This window comes from Halyomorpha halys, unplaced genomic scaffold, assembly GCF_000696795.3.
Source record: "Halyomorpha halys isolate HHAL.00 unplaced genomic scaffold, Hhal_1.1 Scaffold487.1, whole genome shotgun sequence".
Taxonomy (NCBI): Eukaryota; Metazoa; Arthropoda; class Insecta; order Hemiptera; family Pentatomidae; genus Halyomorpha; species Halyomorpha halys.
This window is the reverse complement of record NW_027111707.1, coordinates 920931-947788: the sequence shown is the minus strand read 5'-3', so window position 1 is coordinate 947788 and position 26858 is coordinate 920931. Positions and strand designations below refer to the sequence as shown.

Here is a 26858-nt window from a genome sequence, read left to right as displayed (position 1 = left end):
ATTTTTTATAATTTTCTGCAGTATGGTAAATTCTAAAGCTAACCCCAATGGTCGTTTTACTCTTTTTTATATACAAATATATAATGATTATAAAATGGAAGAAAGTATTGCGACCAACACATCGTTTGTCGAATTTTTATTTTTTTTCATTAAAAAGGTCGACAACCACAAATAGTTTTTCATCTGCCATTAACATCAGTGGTGATGAATTAAGAAGTAGTCCGTTCTTTTTTTCCTAGTTTGTATATTTTCTTTTCCTTTATTATGTTCAATTATTTTAATATACAACAATAACAAAATTCGGCTATTCGCTTCTTTTGTTTTCATTTTTATTCACGGTTGGTTTAGTAAAGGTTCCTTTTGAACCCCTACCCGCCGTAACATAAACAGTGAAGAAATGATGGGGAAATTACTAATTGTAAATTACGAAATCACAACACTGTCTTATTACTAAAGATATCTTTACTTTGGACACCTTCAATACGATGTGAGTTCCTGTAAATTTCTTTTCACAGTTTTTGGATTTCTGTATTATCTTATCATGTTTTTTTCTATCATTGAACCATACTCGTGTATATTTGTTCCACTAATCCTTCATGTTGCTCAACGGATTAGAGAAGTGTATGGTCCGTCGCGAATGCATTTCGCACGTTCTCTTTCGACGTAAAACTGGTTGATTTTTTTTATGATGCATCTTGATATTTTAAAGATATTTTGATCTGTTTTTGTCATTTTAATAGAAACTATAGGAAAACAAGCGTTTCTTAAAAAAGTGCGGTGGAGTAAGTTTATTCTACGTAATCGCTAGTACAGTTTCATTGGACAACTTCGTGCTAGACTTACGTTGTCTCCTCAACCACTTCGTGGGAAACATCAAAACTGGTAGAATTAACTTCTTTATTTTCTCCAGAATGAAAAGTAATTTAAATCTGTAAAGGGCATTTTTTTAAAAAATATAGAATTCAGCCTAATTGAATCTCCAATCCAATAATTGAATAAGAAAAATAAATGCGAAAAAATGAGTTAAAGATTTTTTTTTAAATGTTGAGTTAAAGCCACTTGCAAAACCGCTCACTGAAACCAATGAATGAGACAGTAATTATCGCAGGTATACAGCCAGCGTAATATGAAAAATAAGATATTTATTTACAAGCTGATAACGACGCGATAGTTACTGGCTTGAACGACAACTCTAGGCTACAAAAACCAACTTTCTCAAAGGAGTACATGAAATTAGTGAAGATTCAAAGTAAAATATTATTTTGTTGTCATTTCTTCCCACACTACTTTTGAAACTATTTTTGGTTCATTTTCATTCATTGACTATCTAAATAGTTATTGCATTTACCAATGTTCTTTTTTTGATAAGAAATATGTCCTCTTACACTAGGGAAAGAACAGAGTTTTATGAATTTAGAAAGCTAAACTGCTAAATATAATTCAGGCGAACAAGATTATATGATACGTTACGCTGTGGCATTTAAAGTAATGAACGGATCCCTAAAATGTTAATAAGCACTGAACCGACGGGTAAATGTCTGAGGGGTAGACCGAAACGTAGATGGGAGGATTGCATTAAGACTTAGGTATGGAGGGGTGCCACTGGACAAATATATTTAAAGAAAAATGGATGGTATCGGCATCGAACCTTAGGGTTCGCTAAGCTTTTATTATTATAATTACTATCTAATCTATTATTATATTAATTTTTTTTTAAATAATTTTTATTGGATGTTTTTTTTTTCTTAAATCATCCACAACTATAGGCTGTTTCGCACTTTCACAAAATAATAAAGAGTAGAACAAATAACTAATTCTTTGAATTTATTATAAATGTAAATGTCTCAGAATAAACTGTAAAAGTACAAATATTTTTACAAAATGTATATTTTCCATGATTCATATAATGATCGTTTTCCAAGAGAGGGGGAAGAAATGATGTACAAACCGTTTTGGATCTGGGAAAATCTTTAAATCGTAAATTTTGATCAAGTGGTATAAAAATGAGATTTTGTTTTTAAAACGTCAATTTTTATAGAGCTTAATTACTGATATTATCTTATTATAATATGATCACTGATATTTTATCATATTTGATCAAAAAATGTTCATCTACTAGATATTTCATTCGCACTCGGGAACAATAACGCTAGCAATGTTTTTATCATGATGAACTAATATTTAAAAAAAAAAATTATCATTTTTATCGTACCTTTAGGGTAAAAAATGCTTATCTTTTTTATCATACCTTTACGGTAAAAAAGTGACTAGTATGAATAAAAATAAAGCATAGATTTTCAGGTGCATAATTATTTTAAGCTGAAGAAGTATAGAAACCCTGTTTAACATGAGACACCATTTAGAAGTTTATTTATTAATAATTATTAAATAAATAAATAAGTAATTATAAAACGAAACTTTATGTTTCCCAAGAGCATTGGAAGATTAACATAAATTAAAAAACTTCTTTTATAAACATTTAGTAACATTATGCTTCTTAAAATTAATTAATAGTATGCTATCACTACTGTAGAAAACCCTGCTATTTTCTCCACCGAATGTTGAAACTGATAGTTTTATTTCATCTTTCATAAACGTATATCTTTTTTTTATTATTTTATTCCTAATCACTTCTGACATGATGGGTTAACTACCGGGTACTACCCTATTCTAACACCATGGCGGGGCGTCAAGTTTTCAGTTTTCAAGTTGAAGCACCACAGTCAACCCCCCAGCCGGATCGAACCGGCGCCATTGCAGTTCCCTGGTTGCAAAGACCTACGCCTCAACTACCTGAGCTACATACGGCCCTATATATGGATATAGTAAGATGTATGGACATCTGCCTACTAAATCAGCGTTTCATCATACCTTAATAGCTCTCTTATATTGGTTCAATATGATCAAAACTTTGTTTCGCAGCTGAAGAAATGATTTTTACTACAGAAATTAATGTAAAAATGTAATATTTTTTGTTTGATTTTTCACACACATAGTATTTGTTCATAAAAATCAAACTCATCTACAATTTTCTTATACTTTTACCACGATTTGGAACACGGTCCATAATTAATTTATTTTTCTATGGGAAAAGAACGTTTGGTACGTTCATGTTTGGGTAGGTTTGGCACCGGTAACTCCTATGTGAAGGAAGGTCAAAAACTAACTGAGTTATTATAATAGTATTTAATTTTTTTATTTATTATACTATTTCTAAATCATATATTAATTATTATATATTTTTTTAAAGGAAACAGCTTTACTGGAAGAACTCACAATAAATGAAACAATTGCTTATTATGGGCGCATGTTTGGAATGTTAGCAGAAGATTTAAGTAAAAGAAAAAAATATTTACTCGGTTTTCTGGAATTGCCTTCTGGAAACCGTGTAATAAGAGACTTGAGGTTTATTTGTACTAAAACTTACATTTTTAATATCATTATAATATCAATGTTTTTTCATTATTATTATTTTTTAGTGGAGGACAAGCAAGGAGAGTGTCATTGTGTATCGCACTATTGCACGACCCTAAGCTACTCATATTGGACGAACCGACGGTCGGGGTAGATCCTTTGCTAAGCCACAGGTATTGTAACTTAGCAATCACTAGCGTAACAGTCGGCTAAGCCTAGACGTAATTTCAATTATATTATACTTTAAATAGTAATTGCAATCAATTTGATCTAACTAGTATTCGTAATTCCAGACCATTATTACAATGTAATTGTTACAACGCAATTATTACAACGTTAACGTTTACAACTACAATTACAATGATTCATCTAATAGTTAAAATTACCAATGAAAATTACAATTTCATTTTCACAGTAATTAAAATAATTGTAATTGTTATTATATTTTGCACAATCGAACATTTAGAGGATACTACTTATCTATTTAAGAGTATTTTTTTTCCATCAGATTACAAATTTTATGCACTACTACTAATAACTAATCACCAAATATTTATTGCCAAATATTAATGATAATTCTAAAGGTAATCAAGTTATAATAATAATAATGCGAACAACAACGACTCGTGAAGGGTCATAGGTTCAGTACTTTGTAAGGAAGGATTGTTTTAGAACAACGATTAAAAAAAGGAGATGATTTCTTCAAGACCACGCTCAACCACCAGATTTTTCTTCAATTAAGGTTACCCAGTTTATGAGGCTGGATGGACCCTAGGAACCCACAGGTTTGACTCACGGTAACAGTAACAGAATTAATAATTATCTATCACAGCCGAATTCGAACCCGGATCCTTGGTCTCAGTACCACAGTACTTTACCTTGCCTTAAATAAAATAATCTCTAAGAAATTAAATTAGCAAACAGTAAAATAAGGAGCTCTGAAAATATAATAAAATAGAGAAAAGATAAAAACAGGGATAAAATTGTTTCAAGCACATACATAAGTATATCTATCACTTTCCTCTGATTCTATTATATTTTAACAGCTCCTTATTTTATTGTTTACAAATTGAATTTCTTGGAAATTATTTTATTTATTTTTTTCAGATTTCGATTAGGTTTCAAATGGTCTACTTGACAAGGCTAATGATTGTATTTTTAGAACAATATTTAAGTGACGAGGCGTTTTCGAAATATTGACATCCATCAAATTACTTTTTCGCACGAAAGTAATGGAGTGGATTGAATGAGATAAAATTGAAACTGAACCCGTTTTATCATTATTCAAAACTTTCCTCTAACTTTGGTCAAAATAGAGTTTTGGAAACAGGCGTATCAAGGATAAACCATTTGCGTATATGTACTCAAAATTATTAGATGATATTTGAGAAAATTAATACTGCATCATTTTTAAAATAACCACTAACTTTCTTCCTAGTTTTGGTTAAATAGAAATAGCCGTTTTCGAAACAAAGGAAAATACACAAGCGAAAGTAGTAGATGTAATTTGATGAACTGCAATAGATACCAACCAGTACAATCTCTAGAGTTCATCAAAAGTGGATCAACGCTAGGACTTTTTTTTGTCGAATCATACATTTGTCTACAGAGACTGTTGTAGCCGAGAGTGTTAAGGTGTCACCTTAGAAATATCTGGTTCGATTTCGGTATGATTAGGTTGAATTTTATTTCGTAGCAGCCCAATGCATTCAAAAATAAGCCTTCCCACTTTGATGAGAATAAGGTGGTGACCTGTAGGATCCCTCCATTCCCTTATGTCAGAAATAACAAGGAAGAGGGTAAACACTACTGAGTAGTCAAATATTACTACTGACAAGATGTGCCAATAGAAAGGCCGCCAGACAGACATATGGAATCTTCTTTTCTAAGAGTTTATTTAATCAGGTCCGTCACGTGAGTGGGGCGCTAGTAGGAAGAGGCACCAAGGATACAGGACAAAAATTAAAGCCAGTTTAATATTATTTATTAATAATTAAAATTACAACTAATGGGCTAGAGATTCGGAATTTAACAATTAATGGTGAAATTATAAAACACACTAACTAGAGGAAATAGACTAGTGCACGATTTGAAGAAGTGGAAGGTTTATCCTATGCAATAACTCTTATTACAAACACAGAGTATATTTTATGAACTATAAAAAAAACAAAACAAAAAAAAACCGAAAATACAAACTGCCGAGGTGATGGAATATAGTTTGTTGAAGTTAGTGACAATACTATAACCAGATTTGGGCAAATATTATTCGTATGACGGGAGAAGAATACTTTATTATTCGTGAATGTTCTACTCGAATAATCAATTATTCGTTCAAAAACATATGATTACCCATACGAATACTTTTTTATTCGTCATTATTTTACACGAATAATCAATTATTCGAGCGAAACAATTCGAATAACCATTAGAATACTTTTGTATTCGCCCATTTTACAGAAAAATAATTTCCTATTCAAAAAAATTAAATGATTAACCATCCAAATAAGTTTGTATTTGTATAAAGACAACATTTTTTTGTAGCTACATAGGTACACATAGATATATTTTATGATCGCGTATAGATTAATTTTAACTTTTCTGATTTCTAACATATAAGGGTCCCTTTTTATGTTTTGGGATATGTAGAATATGAAAATACTATCGATTTATTTTAACTTTTCTGATTTCTAACATGTTAAGGTCCCTTTATATGTTTCAGGATATGTAATATATTCTTGATATGTGATATATCAAATGCTATCGATTTGATTATCACGTATCGATTTATTTTAACTTTCTTGACTTCTAACATGTTAGGGTCCCTTTATATATTATCCCGTTATATGTTATGAGATATGCAGAATATGAAAATGCTATCAATTTTGTGATCGCTTATCGATTTATATGAACTTTTCTGATTTCTAACATGTTACGGTCTCTTTATATGTTTTAATATATGCCCAAAATGAAAATGCTATTGATTTTATGATCACGTATCGATTTTTTTTAACTTTCTTGATCCCGAAACATGTAAGGGTCCCTTTATATGTTTTCAGATATGTAGAATATAAAAATATTATCGATTTTAGCATGGCGTATCGATTTATTTTAACTAAGATAAGAAATCAGAAAAGTAAAAATAAATCGGTACGCGATCTTAAAATTGATAGCATTTTTATATTCTGCATATCTCAAAACATAAAGAGGCCCTAACATGTTAGAAATCAGAAAAGTTAAAATAAATCGATAGTATTTTCATATTCTACATATTTCAAAACACAAAGGAACCCAATGTTGGGAATCAAGAAAGTTCAAATAAATCGATAGCATTTTCTTATTCTACATATATAAAGACACCCTAACATGTTAGAAATCAAGAAAGTTAAAATTAATCGATACGTGGTCTTAAAATCGATAGCATCATATTCTACATATCCAAAAACCTAAAAATAGGCCCCTATGTGTTAGAAATAAAAAAAATTAAAATAAATCGATATGGGTTCTTAAAATCGTTAGCATTTTCGTTTTGTACTTGTCTGAATATGTGAAATGGGATCCTCATACATTAGAAATTGAAGGTGGTAAAAAAAATAAGTGAATTTAAAAAAAAAATCAAATTGTTATTCGAATAATATGTATTCGACTAATTTTGTATCCGTCTAATTTTTCATTCGACTAATTTTTTATTCGATTGAAATGGTATTTTAAATATTGGAATAATAAAGTATTTGGATTGTTTAGTCGTATTTTTATTCGAATAAAAATTTATTCGTCTCCTGTCAATCGAATAATTTTTTCCCTACTCTGACTATAACGCAATAGACTACGCAGAACCGTGGGCAGAGTTGGGCAAAAATTAGCTATAGTTGAAACTAATAGCTATAATTGCCATGGATACGATGTTTATTTATCAATGGTTCATTCATTAATAAGCGTCTTATCCATCATGGCAATTTTAGTTATTAGTTTTAACTATAGTTAATTTTTGCCCATCTCTGACCATGGGGAGTGGTATCTAGTGGTCGGTGTGCATGAATTATAATTTCGAATGTAAAGACTACTTTATTATTTACCCTGAACAACCATTTTTGTTCAAAATAATATTGGGTCTATTTATTTTTTTGTAATTTTTCAAACACTAAATTAATTTACAAAGATATTTTTTAAACTGAGGTGTTGCGATGCTCCCTTGACGCCATACGCCCCAGTGCTTTGCCTCAGCATTAATTTACACATATATCACTAATTACACCTGTGTTGAAAAATAAACGTCCTCAATGTTAGAGCATATATAAAATATTATGATGAAAATGTAAGTATCTAAAACATTCCCGCTATGTCCCTATCCTATTTTGTTTTTAAAATTTTCACGGATCCTTACAATCCAAAATCCTTCGTAAAATCCTCAATGCTCCATACTTTGTCACAAATAAAATCATACATAAAGACCTTAATGTTCCCTATGTAACCGATCTAGCCCGAACCAGATAGCACTCCTCCAATTATAAACTCTCTAACCACTCAAACCCCCTAGTTTCTAATCTTGCATCCTCTTCCATTTCTGACAATCCTCTGAGGCGCCTGAAAAGAAGATGGCCACGAGCCCAGCTAATGTAAAATGTCATTAGAGTGCTACCAATGGGTAGTTTCTCTACACGCCTGTAATACTCCAATTTAACTTAGATCATATTTACTAAATGTATTATAATGTACAGTTTTAAATAGCAATAAATAAATATTAAAAAAAAAAAATTTCACGGCTAAAACTCTATTTTTCCAGTTTAGCTTTTTCGCAATTTTTACAGGTGCTTCTCGGCTTTCCAAAACCAACGACCAACATCTCCTTGCCTCATTTTTTTTACAAAAATAAAAACTAATGATGTATTTAGTTTTAACCATGTATTATCTAAATGATGTACAATGTATTATGAAGGTGCAAACTTTTTTTTCAGTATATGGCAGCATTTAGTTGAATTATCGATGGTTCAAAAGAAAACCATCATCATCACAACCCATTACATCGAAGAAGCCAGGCAGGCTAACAAGGTAACTTTTAACTCTTAAGGATTGGATCAAACTAATTCAAACATTAAAAAAACTATATATTTTTTTTAATGTGGCTTTTACAGTCCAAAACGGACTTCTCCTAACAGTCACTTCAAGTTTTCTGAGATCCTACTTCAAGTCCTTTTTCCATCATATTTTAAGATGGAAAAAGGACTCTTTTTATCTTTCATGGGAAGGATTCTTTGTGACTTTCTTTCTTTTTAGTTTATTGGACATCGTTACAACAAGTCCAAGCAGCTAATTTTTCTGGACTTGATAAATTCCAAAATTTATTTATGGTTATTAAGCTCACTCAGTTCCAAATTATTCCTTAGGCACCAGATGCCATTTTCCCAGATTGGACCGAAAAAAGCCCTCATAATTTTCTGCTCGGAGGCTCTAATACAGTGGTTACCAAATTGGGTGACGTGGCCTATAACATTTTCTGAAAATATGTAAAAAAACAAATATATATACATATACAATTAAAACAGCAAATAAACAGTGCAATGCTGCATTTATTAGGTCCAGTCATCAGTAACTTCCGATGCAGCCATTGAATCCAACTTTTTTACTTTCATAGTCCAGTGAGTACTTCTCTTAACACTTTTTCATTTCTTGCCACAACTACAATCTAATCAATTTATCTGTTTAAAGAAGAATTTGGTATCAACCGTTTCCAATTACAATATGAGGTAATGAAACCAATGAAACAAAATTAGTACAATCAAACTTTCAGAAGTCAGAACTTGAGCATAAAAATATAGAACTGTATTCCGTATTCTGAGTTTATTAGTAGAAGAACCTGCCAACACAAAGTTGAAATAATTAATTGCTCGTTACTATTCGTATCACAAATAATTCAATTTTTAAATCAACCTGAAGCACTTTTTTTCTGATATATTTTATCAGATTAAATTTTTAAGTTTTATTCCTTCCATATTTTATCACTCAACTGGCATGTGGTAGCGAAAGATTGCCCTGAACCTGAGCTTAGAGCTGCTGCACTAAAAACAATTTATGAGCTATACCCCATAGAGCAATGGCTACACATTTATACCGATGGATCTGCCTCCGGTATTAACAAGGGAGCTGGAGCAGGTGTATACTCAATCAACTTCCAATTGTCATTTCCCGTCGGAGCTGGATGTGATAATTACGATGCAGAAATGCAGGCTATCTGCTTCGCGATGGAAGCCACTATTGAATGCAATGACAACACGGTAATCTTCAGCAACTCCCAAGCCGTAATACAAAAATTAACAACACCAGGTGCCGCAGAGTCACCCACGGAAGAAAAGCGCAGAAACATGGCTGCTAACATGAAGTAAAGAGGAAGGGCTATAGCTCTCCAGTGGATAGCAGGCCATGTTGGCATAGATGGTAATGAGCAAGCTGACAAGTTGGCTAAACTCGGTTGTGCAAAGAACCAGCCGTTCTACCACTTTGCTACAGAACAGTGAAATCACTTATAAGCTCTTATTGTAAGGACAGAACAAGTGCTAGACACAAAGTTCAAGCGGAAGGAAAGAAGTGGGAGAGCCTACTGGATAAGGATAAACGAATCCCCGGCAATCTTAGCAGAGCTGAGAGAGTGGCTTGTTTTCGGCTAGTAACAGGACATGATCTGCTCCAAAAACACCTCCATCAAATTGGCATCATAGATTCTCGGAAATGTCCTCTATGCAACATGAGAGATATGGATGGGGACCATCTTATAACGTGCATTGGTCTAGAAGATGTTGAGCAGGATGCGGACCAACTAAGAGGAAGAGTAAAATTGTATTGGACTGCAAGAGGGTAAATGGCGTAATAGCCCACTTCCTGTGGCGTAGGAAAAAAATAAATAATAATAATATTTTATTATATAATTACTGTTATGTTCTATTCTTATGAATTATTTATTGATATTTGAAATAATATTACATTATAAATCTGCTATTATGATGCTTACTGGTCAGTAGAGTTATACAAATATGTTCAAGAATTAAATAAGTCTGTATTAAAATATATACACTTATTTATTTTTTTGTAAAAATGTAATATTAATACTGAAATAACATAGTTCATTTATTTTTAAATCAGTTTCATTGCAGGTTGGTATGATGAGAGAAGGGATTTTACTAGTTGAAGGAAATGCTCCTTTAATAATGGAACAATATCAATGCGATACATTAGAAGATGTATTTCTTCAACTTAGTCATAAGCAAGAAGGCACTCAAGCTTTAGAAGCTAAACAGGTACCTAAAATGTTAGAGAAAAAGGTGGAATGTACTATTTCCAATTAAAAACTATCTATCATAAGATATTATTATCACAATGATAATAATAAGTTTAAAACTATAATTAAATAAAGCTATATTTAAGCTATATTTGCATATTATATAGTTAATTATCTAATATATCCTCTCAACCAAAACTAAGTAACATTTTGTCAGTAGCGACTAAGAACTATCTAAATATATATTATGGTCATGTAATTTAAATATTTGCTGTTTATTTTATGACATTCATTTTGAAAAATATTTTGTTGCATGCTTGGATTATTATTATGTTTACTATCATCATTTTTATTTATATTTATATAAAAAAAGAAAATGTATTCGACTAGTCACAACTAATGCTTTCTCTTCCTTTTTAATATTGCCATACTGCCCAGTATGATGTATGTTAGCGACTCAACATAGTTGAGCAGCTGCTCGCAATTTGTATTTCGAGTTATTCCAGTCATAGGGGTGGTTTATTAAATAATGACAGATTAGAAACAAAGAAATATTTTTGATGGTTTAGATACCATTGAAAATCACTTCAATACCACTAAAATTTGGAACAAACCAAACATAGAAACAAAATTTGTACAGTTATTAATAATTATATAGCCACTAAAAATAAATCCTAATAACATCCACAATACAACTGCAAATTAAAATGATTCAGAAGACAAAAAATATTTCTAAAAATAAATAATGGAATAATCATCATAAATCTGATTATTCAAAGAAATTAGTGTTTTTTCCCCTATAAAACTGATTATGAGGAAACAAAGAATAATCTCTTAAACGAGAAAGTATAGACAAATAGGAAATGATCTATTCATAAAATTACCAGATAAAATTAATAAACACAATAAGAAGGATACTTAAATACATGGATAATTAAAAAAATAAATTTTCAGCAGTAGATTATACCATAACAAGAATATATGTCCCAGTGAAAATTCATAAACCCCAAAACTTTCCCTATTATGAATAAAAGGTTTGTCCAAATGTTTAAACCAGGAACTTAATTCACTATATAATATTAATAATAATAATGATAATGATTTGGATATAAAAATGCAATAGAATTAAAACAAGAAATTAAAAATATAAATATAAGTAATGAAGAAATATAAATAATTAGCTTTAATGTGAAGTCTTTGTTTACAAACATACCGTTTGATAATTGTATCAAAATTTTAGAAATAATCGAGATAAAATTAAGGATAATACAGTAATTACAGATTTAAAAAATCCACCACGGATAACATCATATTACATATCTAATACAATGAAATAAATATTATAAACAGATATTTTGATTTAAAAAGGGTGAAGTTCTCTCAGTGACCTAATTGGGATATTTTAAAATAATTTGACTATCATAAAATTGACAAAAAACTGATTTACTGAAAAAAAACATATCAATATGTTTTAATAGAGGAAAAAGAAAATTATATAGAAATATTAGAACAGTATGCCTATTATGAACCCCTACTGCAGCAGATTAACAAAGGATAATAATGTACATAAATATTGCAAGTTAATAGTTGCAATAAATTTGAATGTAATAATAAAAATGTTATATCAGACATTTTTAATAACTGACTTATAATATGACACGAGGAATTAGTTTTTTATCCTTATATTAACATTTTTCAGTATTCAAATCAAATTTATTTAACGTTTTGTAATGCATAACTTAAAATTTTAATTTTATTAACAACATTGATGTAATATTACTGGGATATAAATTGATGAATTTTATTTTATGAAGACGGAGATCAGTGCTCTGAAACTAATGTATACTTTTTAGTAATGAATGAAAAAGAAAATATATACAATGCTAAAAACCATGAAGGGTCAAGGGTACATTACTAAGTAAGGAAGTACTGTTTCTTGAACAACAGTTATACTAGGAGATGATTTGTTCATGATCAAACTCAACTGCTAGATTTTTCTCCAATTCAGGGCACCCACTTTATAGTGGCTGGATGAGCCCTAGAGGGGCTCTTAACCCACTGGGTTGACTCTCGGCTACAGTAACAGAATACATAATTATCTGTCACAGCAAGATTCAAACTCGGGCCCTGGGAGTTTATAGCACCTTATTCATTGAGCTTCTTTGTTTTGAATAACAATCTTTCCACTCCATATTTGACTAAACAAAATTGGTTAGCTTTCTTTTTCGTTTAATAAAGCAAATGAACAATATTGAAACGATATATAAAATAAAAACATATTAAAAACCCTTTATACATAAAAATATACTATTTACTCAAAAAGAGGATATTAAAATATATTTTTCTTTTTATAGGCAATTGAAAATTATCCAAAGCCGAAAGTGAAGCCAAACCTGCCTTTACCTGAAGGAAAATCGTTCACTTTAAACCATTTAATCTCTAACTTAATGAAAAATATTTTCTTTTTAAAGAGAAGTCAAATGTAATACTTATTTCATTAAGTACATGCTTAAAACAAAACTGTATATTTATTGTGTTAGATGTTACACTTTGTTTTTATTTTAGAACATGGTTTATGCTGTTCTTCAACCCGGTTATCCAGTGCATATTGTTTGAAATGTCAGTCGCTGAACCAAAAGGATTAATGTTGGGATGGGTCAATGAAGAAATTCTATACAGTGACTGTAATTCATTTTCCAATGTTACTTGCTTTCCTTCATCTTGTAAATATGCCGCTGCTTTGAATGAGGAAAATATAGGATTGGTTAGTAAAACTTGCTTTTACATATTATTTATGACTCTATCGAATAAAACATATAGTTTGGAATCTAATTCTCTCTACAAGCCTATGAGATGACCATGGGTAAGCTATATTTAATAATTATGAGATATTAAACCTGTATCACCCTTTTGTTGTACGATTAGATTAGTCTTCAACCACACTTGATAATAATAATAACTGGGATGATAGACCATCAATGGGTCTGAGCCACCTTCAAAAGCCTTCACCAGTTGGCTCCTGTGATGTAGCATTCCAGTTCCAGATTTGTAGGAGGTCTCTCGGGTCCACAGACACTCTGACCCGTCCTACCTTGTCCTAGGTCTTCCCACTCTTATCCAGTGCAGTTCTTCTGTCATGAGTTTCATGGGAATCCTAAAGTCATCCATCTGATAGAAATGACCTGACCAGCTTAGCCGTCTAATTTTAATGAACATGACCAAATCTATCTCGCAAAAGAGCTCGTATAGATCTTGGTTCTTTCTTCAATGCCAGAAAGTTCTGTCATTTGAAGGACTGAAGATTCATTGAACAATTCCGAAGTTTTTCTTCATCTGCCTTGGGTATAGCCTAACCTTATGAACCATACATAAACACTGGGCAAATAAATGTTTAGTAATTCACCCCCAACATGCATATATTTTGTCTCCTGCTCGTTGAAAGTGAGTCCCATATTCTTTGCAGCCATCAATCACACTTAAAACATATACATGAAGAAGGGTAACTGTAGTAAATTTGTAGTGATGGCAGACTGTAATATATATTTATTGTATTCAATATAATAAATATCAACCAATATCCATATTAACTAAGAATAAATTTCATTATTGTACACAGTGATAGAATTTCCTAATTGGAGATTAATCCGGGTGTTAAATTTAATGTGTGAATCAGTAAAAAACAAATTGGATTATATTTTATTTCCTTATAAAATAAGATTGCCTGAGTGCGGTGAGAATAACTCAAATAGTAAATAAACTATTTATTGTGAGCAAACGTTTTTACTTTCAAATGTTAGGTCATTTGTAAACTGTCAACTTCCCCCACTGCCCTTACCTGTTGATGCCTTACATCCATCTCAATCTCATTCTTTCGCTTTCCATCATTCAGAAAGGTGAGTGTCCTATTTTGCTCATTATTGCTATTGTTTTCTTAACTTTTATTTTATTCTCATCTTCCTTTTTTTCTGTCTTTTAGAGTGTACTCTATTTTTATATTTCTCTTTTATCTAATTTCTTATTTGTTATTATTTCTGTGTTCATTAATTGTCTAATATTATTTTGTAATTTTGTAATTCTTGTTTATTTATACTTTTCACTGTACATCTTATTTTTATTTTCTTTAATTTACTTTGTTCATTTTCATATAAATATTTACATAATCATATTTAGTCACACCTTAGCTTACTTTTATTTTATGTTATCTATTCTCTTATTTTGTAAATTATTTTAATTTTGTATCTTTTTTAGCCGTGATGAAACCCTGCAAAGTGGGATAAAACATTGGCTCACAATAAATAGTTCATTTACTATTTGAGTTACCCTGACCACATCCAAACCACCTTCCTTTTATATATTACTATCATTTTATTATTATACAATCCATTAGCGATCTTCCATTAATTTCCTTAATTTTGACAAAGATCATGAGGATCAAGACAACTCTCTAATGAGAAACTAAAATCTATTCATTTAGACCCACTGCCATTTTTATAGTCCATCTGACCCCAAATACTGAATTTGAAAGTTATTGTCGAGGTGGTCGTGCAAGGTCTGACTCCAATTGATTTATGTGAGGTACTCTTGACCAGGCCTCAATAATGCGTGCTCAAATAGGTATGGTAACTGATTATGAGGTGAAGAGACAGGACAAGTCTTATGGGTGCACAGCCATAAGTCCTCAAAGGATAGTATCTTCGCTTTGCTCCTCGGAATACTATGTCTAGAAGCACAAAAGGGTACATAAGTCCAGACTAGGTGCCAGTTGCCGGGCCTTACGACAGGAGAGATGCTATGGGGAGGAGAGATCCAAAGAAGGCAGAGAAATAAAAGAAAATATAAATTTCCAAAAAATAATGGTACTAGAATGCACTGATCCATTATGTATACTGCTGCCCTCTGTCTCCTGAGGAGGAGAAATTTGTGAAACGGATATTCACTTAGGCCTTCCAATCTTGCCTAATATTTTCAAGTATTCAAGTATCTCGGCTATTAAACACCTTTGAGAGCTACTATGTGTAAGACGTTAGCATTCAGTAGATCAGTAGATTTTATTGTTATCTTTAGTAATTCAAATGATATATTTATGAATATTATAATATCTTATATAGTTGTTACATATTTGAAATTAAAGTATATATAAGGAATAGTGTTAGCTGGTAGGTTCCAGTGGTTTAGGCGGCTATAGTAGCTACAGTCTAGACCAACAGGTAACGGTGTGACTACACCACCATACTGGAACATCTAGTATCAGTGTACTAGTGATCCTGACATTCCTTTGAATTTGATATTTTTATAGCTGATAAACTAGTTTTATGAAATTGAGCATCTAGAATGGAATGAACACTGGTGAAAGCTCATTAACATACAAATCTGCATCATCTTTAACATGAAAATTAGTCATACAAATGATTAAAATTAAAATGTTAATTTTTTAGATCCCATACCAGGATATACATGATGCTGAAATTGCTGTGAGGAAAAATCGAGTATGGGGATATTTACACATTCATTCAAACTTTACGGAATCTTTATATACTAGAATTATAAAGAATAAAGGTGTTGATGATAATATTTTGGAACAAAGTGTAGTAGCTGTCTCACTAGATATGTCAAGTAATTTTTAATTTTTAAATACCTTAGAAAATGTTTACCAAAGATCAGTCATGAAAAGTGTACAAATTAAATAATTGGAAACAATGTTGTTTTTTGTAGACCAGTATATTGGCAATCTCTTGAAAAAAGCTCTCACTACTTCATTTTTCACTTACTTGGATATAGTAAAGGCTGATTGTCATTGGCAAGTAGACCACATTAAGACTCCACTAAGGGTAAATAGTAAAATTAAATAAGTCTAAATAATTATAAGGTAGCTTCATTTATATATTTTTGTTTTTTCAGTTTAATGATCCAGTTTATGGAGTAAAAAATCCTAAATTTATTGATTTCTCAGTGATTGGAGTTCTACTTTTGTAAGAATGAAAATTTATATTATTGCTCATTGCATAAAATTTAAGAGAAAATATATTTAATCATAATAATTAATTTATTGCTTTAACTTTATCAGTTAGTATTGTATTTATTCAAAAAATTACTATATATAGGGAGTCCTAAAAGTATTCTTAAAAAGATATATTTTTCTGTTTTTTTTTTTCTATTATTCTAAGTCTTAAAATTAGAGCTAGAATTCACTAATTTATAAATATGATTACCTAAGAAAAAAATATACCATTTTATGTATCATATAGGATTGAGTTCTTTTTGCCGGTAACTTATACATTGGCCACACTTAAAGACAAACTTCAGGGCGTTCAGGAAAGAAATTTAGTATCAGGTAAATCTTGCAATTTAACATTCTAAACCTAATCTTTTAATTATGTATTGTAACATATTTAATAGAAACAGTTTATAAAATATTGCAATATTTTAAAATTTATTAAAATAATTAAAACAATTTAACTGTTTTTATTATTCTCAGATCTAAGATATAACTCTGATGCTGACATGGTTCAAACGAGTTAATTAGATATTAACTAGATATGAAAATTTTATTTTAAATTATTTAATATTATTGACTGTATCTCAAGGCGGGTTTCCAGATGATCAGGAAACAATGACACTTAAATGAATTAATGGCTACTTTTACAAATATGTTTAATCCTACATTGAGCAAACTAACCAATTACATTATCTTCTTTGTAGACTGGTGATTCTTCATGTCTTCTTACAAAAATTTATGCCATTTTCCAATTTCAGGCGCTTTTTAAATATTGCTCGATTAAACTATCATAAAGTCTCTCCTTCCCGTTTTAAGCAAATAGGACCTTCGCCCCCTGAGGGTCTTAATGGGGCAGGTCCAATCAGGAAGGATTGCCTTTTTTTGTGTGTTTTAATCTCTTGTGAGATTGTGACATGTCGTACATTGACCAACCAACCACTGAGAGTAGACAAAGAATGGTTAAGACCTCAGCACTCCAGACATCCACACTGCTGGCGATCCAAAGAGAGTGTTTTTGCTTTATCCATTATCAACCCTCTATAGTCCATGCAAACATCGAATGTTAGCACAACTGTTTTGATTTACTCATAATTATTTGTGATGTAAATACTTCATTGATAATTATTTTCCTCTTCTATTTTTTCCTGGATCAATTTGCACAACAACTGTGGTAAAGAAACGACAAAAGTTGAAAAAATCAACCTAATCAACATAGCAGCAATTTAACAGATTTTGGAAAGACATACACTATCATCTTGATTATTTGAAACTAGTTTATTTTTGCCTCCATAGCTTCTAAATGATGAAATTGGTTAGTTTGCAATCCATAATAAAGATGTTCAGTTTGCCCAGCTTGGTGGAAGTACAAAGACAAAACTGAAGTAAATTATTTATATTTTTAAAAAAATGATCAAAAAATAGGATTTTACATAATATAAAAAAATTTTGATAATTAATCATTGTTATTGCAGTCAGAATGATTAATAAATATTGTTTGTTCGAACAGGAATGACTTATCTTGAAATATTATCTGGAAACGCTGTAGTCACACTTGTAATCTATGCATTTCAAACATTTGGTATGATGTGTGTACTTTATGGGTTTTATGGTCACAAAATTGAAGGAAGTATAGCTCTGGCTCTAGCACTAATTTTTTTGGTCGGAGTAAGTGGAATGTGTTTTGGTAAGTTTTTTATGTGTTGTCATTATTTGTATTTTCAGTATTGCAATAAGTTTATTTTTGAAACAAATTAGTAGCTATTGTATTAAAAAAAGTAAATTTCCGTCATACATTACATAGAATTTATTTTAGAGTGTTCGCAGCGATTCTGATACTATATTGAATATTAATTTTAGTATAGCTTTTTCATAACCATCAACACATCATAGTCAATTCAAAATATTTCAAATATTAAAGCAACCATTCAGGATTAAAGCATGCCGAATCTTTATCTAATAATACTTTTTACTTTCTTGCCCATATATATGAAATATATACTAAGGGTAATCAGAAAACACCTACAAAACGGCTTATATTTATTGTGACCCAAAATGCATGGGTATTTTATCTCACTGGCCTGCACTCTGTCAGAGGATGAAAAAACTTTATCTAATGCTATTATATAGTGGTCCACCATATCGGAGACTAAGATCATAATACATCCTTGCATCTTCTTTTCATTTATTATGTTCATTAAAATGAAATAGTAAACTCAAAGGGTACAACCGGTTCTCAGAAAACTGAATCCAGGAATCTATTTTAAAAGGAATTTCTGATGAGAGAAACCAGGAATCTAGCAGAACATAAAAAATAATTTATTCATTAACTCGTACCTCAATTCTACAAATTAAAGAAGAAACCATAGTGTTTCCCTGATCTAAATACAACTAATATATTGCCAATAGCGTACCTCTTAGCATTAACCCCATTTCAATCATGTACCATATATAATATAATCAAATAGAGTAATCTTTCATGTAGTCTAATAATAATAGTATGATCAGCTAGGATTTACCCTCATTGAAAAAGTTTTACAGGGCTTAAATACTGAATTTACAAAATTATCCAGTTATTGGTAACCAGGAATAAATAACCATTTCTCATAGTTGGAAAAAATAAAAATGAAGTTTTTTAAACTATGAAGGAATTTGAAAATTAAAGGAAAATATTCTAGGTACTAGGCATAAATGTAGTCAAATAACTAATAAGTTTCGACCCCTGATGCAGGTTGAAAACACATTTCTAGAAATAAGAGTAATAATAATATAGATGTATAATATACCATTTAAATATTTTATACAAATTAATGTCCAGCATACAAAGTTGTAAAAATTAATAATGACGAGAAACTAGAAATGGATAAATTAACTGAATTTACAAATAAACGTTTTCAGATTTCGATGCCTATAATTAGAATATTCGAGAATATTCAGGTTTTACTTTGACTACACTATATAGAATATACTTGGAGGAACAGAGAGGAAATAACTTTTAGTAGTCTAACTGGAGCATAAATTAATTATCAAAGTAGAGTGGTAATTCAACATTGTATATTGTGCTGTAGCGGATCACCCAATATATGATAATTTAAGTGAGACAAGAAATCTGTGGAAGTGGGAGTCGGAAGACAAAAGGACAAAGGCAGACAAAGACAGTCTTACAACTTACATTTACAACTTAAAAGTTAAGGAAGGAAGGAAAGTGTTTAGTAAAAAAGTTTTAAATCTAAGATATAAATCTTTTAGAAAAAGTTATATGTGACAAGGGCAATTAGCCTGCAATTTTAAGATTTAAAAAAGAAATTACATCAATATTGAAGGTTATCAATATCCTTGAGAATGGCCAGAGGGCCGAAACGTTGGAGAAATTTTAAAGAATAAAAGTTGAGAGGAAAAAAAAGGATCAAAATTGTTTTAAATTGATAATAAACTAACCCACTCTCAAACAAGCATATATAAAAAATAATTAATCTAATATCCTAATGTTTCCAGAAAAAAAGATACAAGGTAGGTTTTTGCAGTTTTTTTAATTAAACAACATAAATGTTTCTTTTTTTTATTAGGAACTTTAAATCTCCTATAGGAGCTACTAGAACTCTATGAATTTTTAATTTTTACGACTTCTCAAGTCGAAAATTCGCGAACAAAATTTTTTTTTCATTTTTTGGGAGTTCTTTTGGTCCCCCCCCCTCCCCCGCGAGTTCTAAAAATTATCCTAATATAACAATATCCTAATGTTGCCAGAAAAAAAGATACACGGTAAGATATTTGCAGTTTTAGGAATTATTAATATTTTTAAGACGAACTTTTTTTTTGGTTTGACTTCTCAAGTCAAAAATTCGCAATCAAAACTTTTTTTGTTTTTTGGGCGTTCTGTTGGCCCTCCCCAAGAGTTCTAAAAATTATCCTTATTAAATAAATCCCTAATGTTGCCTGCAAAAAAGATGTACAGAGTTAAAGTTGCACAAAAAATCTGGCTTAATTGATAGACCTGCACTTGACTTGTATTATTAGTATATTCTTGTACTATTTTTTGGAAATGTATATTTGGTTTTTTTATTTTACTCTTCCTTCTTTGGATTTCTCCTCCTTCCTGTACTTTGTTTTCTATCGTAAGGGCCTGTGGCTAGAACCCAGTCAGGACTTACATTTCCCTTCGTGTCTGCAGACTAATACCCAGCAGAATGAAGTTTCCTTTCTGCAAGGACCTGCAGCTAGTACCCAGTTAGGACTTGCATTCACCTCTGTGAAGTTGTCCCCCCATCCCCGAAATATTTCAATTTTTTTTTTTAGTTCTGCTAGTATCCATAAGAGTTCTAAAGTTCTCAATTATTTATAGAAATAGACTTTAAGCTTTCGGTGGATTCTATTATAATCTTTATTAATTCACATGATACATATATGAATATTACTATGTCTTATATAAGTAGTTACACGTGTGAAATTAAAGTATATACAAGGAATAGTACAAATATCAATATACTGTCTTTGCCTGATGACAGTAATTCCTGTGTTGATTGGTAGTTGCATCATGCCAGGCCATAGCTTAACCGCTGTAGTAGTTACAGTTTAGACCAGCAGGTAGCAGTGTTGCTACAGCCAAATATGAACATGATATGAGCTGGTGAGAACGAGAACCAGTTTGTATCTAGGTAATAAAAGAACTTTGTGGCATTAGTAATTTTTTTTTTAATCCACAGGATATGTCATAGCAGTAGCATGTGATCGTGATACTACTGCATTGTATTTGGCATTAGGAACATATGTAGCTATCACCAATCTTAGTGGTAAGGCTTGCTAATTACTGTATAGTAATCTTAACTTTATAATGTAAGGAATAAGTTAATAAATATGATGGAATGTTGCAGGTATGTTCTGGCCAATTGAGGGTATGCATTACATTCTTCGGTCAGTAGAATGGTTTCTTCCGTTATCTTTAGCCTCTAATGCTTTTAGGAGCATCACAGCACGGTCCTGGACCTTAACACACCCTGTAGTTTATAATGGATTTTTGTCTGTGTTATTTTACATAGTTTTTTTATGTATTATAATATATTTAATTATTAAACTAAAAAAAAGACTTTAGGTAAGTTAAACTTGATTTTCATGCAAATTTATTTTATCTGTAAACAAAGAAATATGTTAGGTGAAGCAGAGTGGATAAATTAATATTACAAGACTGTTACTAACTTAAGTGCTACTTTTCATTGAAGAATAGGCTGCACTTCCTCAAGAAAACAACTGCCGACTACATTACTTACTTTGAAGTTGTTTGAAGAAATTTTTGTAAATAAATGTATGTAAATAAATTAGTATTTTAATAAAATAAGAGTGGACAATCTTTTGGTTCCACGCAATTCTAATGTTTTTGAGAAATATAAGTTGATTTGACCCTATAGTCTATATGTATTTTTCTAAATTGTAAAACTAATATAATAAGAAAAATATTACGATAAAAATTAATGATGAAAGTATAAATACTGAAAAAAAAAAAGACTATCTTTTTACCCCACACCTTAATAAAGTCATCATGAACGTTTGTTTGTTTGTTTTGAGAGGGCGTTCAACAGCCTGGTCAATGGCTGTTGGTTGTTGGTTTAGGTAAGATCTAGTTGTTTCAAAGAGTCATACCCTTGGTATGATGTGCGGGTCTGCACTAGTGGGACTCCCTTTTGTGAGGTTTGTAATACTATATAGCTAGGTAATTATAATTTATTTAATAATATATTGTAACGATAGTGGAAAGGATTGTGAAAATTAGATAATTTTAGTAAATAGAGAAAGATAAATTGACAATTAGCGGTATGTTCTGGCAGAGTTTGTAGCAGTTCTTGGAACATTTCTTGATATTTTGACATTGTTGTATTTTGTTTTCGGTATTTAGATAGCTGGAGATTTACATTTGGACATTGGTAGGTCCAGGGGGGCGTGTTATTTTCTGGCTATTATGTTGATTGATATTGCTTTTAGTTCTGTGACAATGACCGATAATCGTTCAGTGAGAGGTAGGGTTGCAGTTGTCTTCTGTTGGAACTGTCTAGATAATTTAAAATTGAAAATATACTTATAAGTTGGATGTGAGAGTTGCTGGTATAGTCGGGAAAGATAATTTGTAGCTAATACTTGTCGTCTGAATAATAAGGGTGATATTCCAGATTCAGCACATAGACTTAAGATTGGACTGGTCCTAAAGGCACCTGTGGCAATGCGGATTCCGGTGTTCTGAACGGTGTCGAGTTTAGCTAGACTTTGGAAACGGGCTGAGCCATACACAAAACTTCCATAATCGAGTTTGGAGCAGATTAAGGCCTTGTATATTTTCAGCATTGTTGATCTATCAGCTCCCCATGATGTTTTGCCGAAGACTTTTAAGATTTTAATTTTATCCATGCATCTGTCTCTAAGTGTATTGATATGGTGGTTCCAAGAAAGCCGCCTATCGAATATCAGGCCTAAAAATCTAAATAATCGACATATGGAAATGAAGAATCTCTTAGGGTGAGTTCTGGGGATGGTGGTGTTCGTCTTTTTCTGCTGAAATGTAAACATTTCGTTTTTTCGGGTTGAGAAGGTAAGATCTGACCTATTTGACCAATTTTTTAATAGATTAAGGGCTTCTTGTAGTTTGTTTTTTATTTGGTTTGTGTCGTTTGAGCGGCACATAATAGCTAGATCGTCCAAATAGAGCATCACCTTTATTCCTCTGGTCATGTTTCTTCCCAAGTCATTAATGACCAGGGCAAATAAGGTTGTGCTGAGACACATCCTTGTGGTACTCCAATTTTTTGTTCGAAATTACTGGAGTGATGATTTCCTATCCTAATTTTGAATACTCGTTGGGATAAAAACTGCTTGATGAAAGTTATGAGATTACCCGAGAAATTTAAGGATATAAGTTTTTTTATAACAGTATTTTTGCTTGTATAGTCGAATGCTTTAACCATATCGAAGAAAATTACAATTGCTTGTTGTCTTTCTACGAAAGTATATTGTAGTTCAGCCTCTAGTTGAACCAAGTGGTTGATAGTGGACCTTCCTCTACGAAACCCGCATTGGAAGCCCTGGAGAATATCATTTCTTTCAAGGATACATACTAAGCGTTTGTTAACCATTTGTTCCATTATTTTGCACAGGCAACTTGTTAGAAATATCGGTAGAAGTACTGGCGTCCTGAGACGAGGTTCGAGTTTCTGTTGTATCCTCTTTGTGTTTTTCTCCTCGCACATTGTATACATTTAGGTTTTCATTTACATTGATTAGTTGGGTGGTTACAGGATAAACAGTTGAAGCACCGCAATGGATTAGGCAGGTAGTTTTGAAATTTGATATTATGAAATCCTATTTTTATTGTCTCTGGAATCCTTGGGGTGGGGAGCGTTATAATATATGAGTTCGTAAGAATTTTGTTATTATTTCTTTTAATTTTAATGCGCATTATATCCTTTATAATGTGCGATAATTCGTTTTTTATTTCTTCTATCTCCAAAAATTGGAGATCGTAACAGCGAATTTCTCCCCGGCTGTAATTTAGGTGTAGAAATACATTAATAGGGAATTGACTGCTGAAGTTTTCACATTTTAGTAGTTTTTCAGATTGTTTTCTGTTGTTGGTTTCGATTAGCAATGTCCCGTTTCTAAGTTTTTTAATATTTTTGAGTTCTCCTGCATAACCAGAGAGAAATTTATTTATAAGAAATGGTAAGACTCAACTCAACTCAACTGGTAAGACTATAAAATCTTGTTCATCCGTTCTTTCAATAATAAGAAACATTGGGATATTCGGTATATTTTCATTATTTTCTGGTACTATTTTAAGACGGCCTCAAGGCCATTTTCTTTTAGCCTTAGGGCTATTTAGGTTTATAGGGTCTCCCACAGAAAAAAAAAGAATAGACAGAAAATAAAATAAAATATAGAAACTAAAGATATACCTTATATAAAAGAAGAGAAAAAAAAATATAATAAAAATAAGAAAGAGAAGAAAAAATATATAGATATATAAAAGAAAATAAAACAGTTGAGGCTTGGCTGGTTGGATGATAGCAGAGCTAGTACTAGGAGTTCTCTCTTCTAATTCCAAACACTAACTGACCTCATCATGAATGTTATCCATCATACAGACACCATTTTTCTTCAAATATAGGCAAATAATTAAAAAAGTTATTATGAATAATAAATCATTTAATTAAAACAACAAATTTTACAAAAATAAATATATTAAAACCAAAAATATGTACAAGTTTAAACAATAATTTACGCTGATGAAAAGGATTTAACAAAACAAAAGTCCCAGATTCAGCTTTGTACAGGTCTGGAAAGTTGAGTGCTGAACTCTAGGTAACATTTCAAATTCTAGTAAAAGCAGTTAAGAATTCCAATTTCTCACTTCACTAGAATAAACACCTTACCTACTCTTTGGAAATTCTATGGGTGCTATAATGAACAGTGTTTGTTATATTTTTTCTTACAATCATAGCATCAAGAATAAAAGAACAGAGTTGAATTAATTAGTTAGTTATAATTGATAGTTCAAATTGAGTCTAAATTAATTATACTTAACATTTAAAAGATAAGGAATGAACTTATAATTAACATGTTCACTGTGCATCACCTGAAGATCCATCTGATCATCATCTTGCTAGTTTGCATAACCAAATCAATAATGCATGAAAACTCATCACTTTTTCATAGATTTTAAAGCAGCATATAACAGCATAATAATAGAAGAATTGGCAAGAGAATACATTGTCCTTCCTGTACATTGTTGAAGAGAAGAGAAGGCGTGCGTATGCAGACAAGGAAATACATTTACTAGGGTGGTTCAATTAGCTAGTGCAGATGATAATGTCCTGGGATGGTCTCTTCAGGACACGACTGAGGTTTTTCTAGCAGAGCCAGAAAGTATGGATTAAAAGTTAAATTAAAAAAATCTGTGCCGCAACAACCCATGAAGGGTCAGAGGTTCAGTACTTTGTAAGAAAGTACTGTTACTAAACCAACGGTTGAGCAAGGAGGTGATTTGGTCAGGAACACTCTCAACTGCCAGATTTTTACCCAATTAAGGGTACCAAATTTAGGAGGCTGGGTGGTCCCCAGAAGGGCTCCAAAACCCACAGGGTCGACTCATGTCTACAGTGTAACAGAAAACAATTTTCTGCCCAGCCAGATTTGAACTCAGTCCCTTGGAGTTCGTAGTATCATGCCTTGCTCCAGTCCTACTGCGGATTAGAAGTTAACTGGTCAAAAATAAAGTAAATTATAACAGAGAAAGTTCTAAAACCAGACAAAACATTGGTCCTGATAACTTCACCAAGACATCAGAGTTTATTTGCCTAGGATAGATTAGGACAACTGCAGCTAACCGATGCTACTCTGGACTAAGAAAACAGCTAAACATTTATTTCTTGGATAGCCAAGCTCCATAAGAAAAGAAAAGAAAAATGCTTTAATTAGTCATGCTACCCAAATACATTGGGTTGCTCTAAAACCCATCAACAAATGATCGAACGTACTAACATAATATAAGAACAATTGTTTTCTCTTTTTTTCTTGGCCTTTTATAATCAATAATTGTCTATACACTAGATACAATATATTATAACACTTTTTATTTCCCTACTTAACAATTTTATTCCATTTGACAATCTTATTCCCCTTATTTGGCAATTTCTCCCAAATATAAAACTTTAGTATGTTCCATACTTCTGTATGGATCTAAGTGTTAGACACTCTAATCCTATTGAAAAAGAGTTCCTAATCTTCAAAAGAAAAATTCTCAGCTGAATTTTCAGAGGTGTAAAAAGAAGAGAATGGAAGCACTAACCAGGACCTATACAATGCCTTTGGGGAGTCTGATGTCAGAACAATGAATATGAGGGCATATCACTAGGATGGTGGATGAAAAAATGGAAAAAAAACTGCTAACATGGCCAATTTAGAGGACAAGAAAGAGAAAGAGAGAGACAAAAGCTGAAGTGTTTAGATGGTGTGGTGAGAGATGCTAATAATATTCTAGGGGTCATGACCAGATGGCGTTAGCACGAGACCACCACGATCTGAGGAAGTGGTTGAAGGATGGCAAGACCTGTGGCTTAGTTGTAGCTCTGTCATTATCAAAAAAAAATATGCACGATGAATGACATGAATCTTTACACTATTATACACCATGTATACAATCTGTTA

At 31.4% G+C, this 26858-nt stretch overlaps 1 protein-coding gene across 1 annotated transcript in view; it reads left to right on the top strand.

Annotated features, from left to right (window-relative positions):
* LOC106683482 (ABC transporter G family member 20) overlaps positions 1–22155 on the top strand; it is a gene marked incomplete at its 5' end in the record, with an annotated part of 29055 nt that extends 6900 nt beyond the window's left edge. The window contains 13 exon segments of the mRNA XM_014424983.2: positions 3251–3405; positions 3480–3587; positions 8367–8460; positions 10557–10700; positions 13036–13163; positions 13247–13445; positions 16117–16294; positions 16394–16509; positions 16580–16650; positions 16927–17012; positions 18184–18360; positions 21377–21463; positions 21545–22155. Of these exon segments, the coding sequence (XP_014280469.1) occupies positions 3251–3405; positions 3480–3587; positions 8367–8460; positions 10557–10700; positions 13036–13163; positions 13247–13445; positions 16117–16294; positions 16394–16509; positions 16580–16650; positions 16927–17012; positions 18184–18360; positions 21377–21463; positions 21545–21762 (1761 nt within the window). The 3' untranslated portion in view covers positions 21763–22155.
* Positions 22156–26858: the final 4703 nt, after the last annotated feature.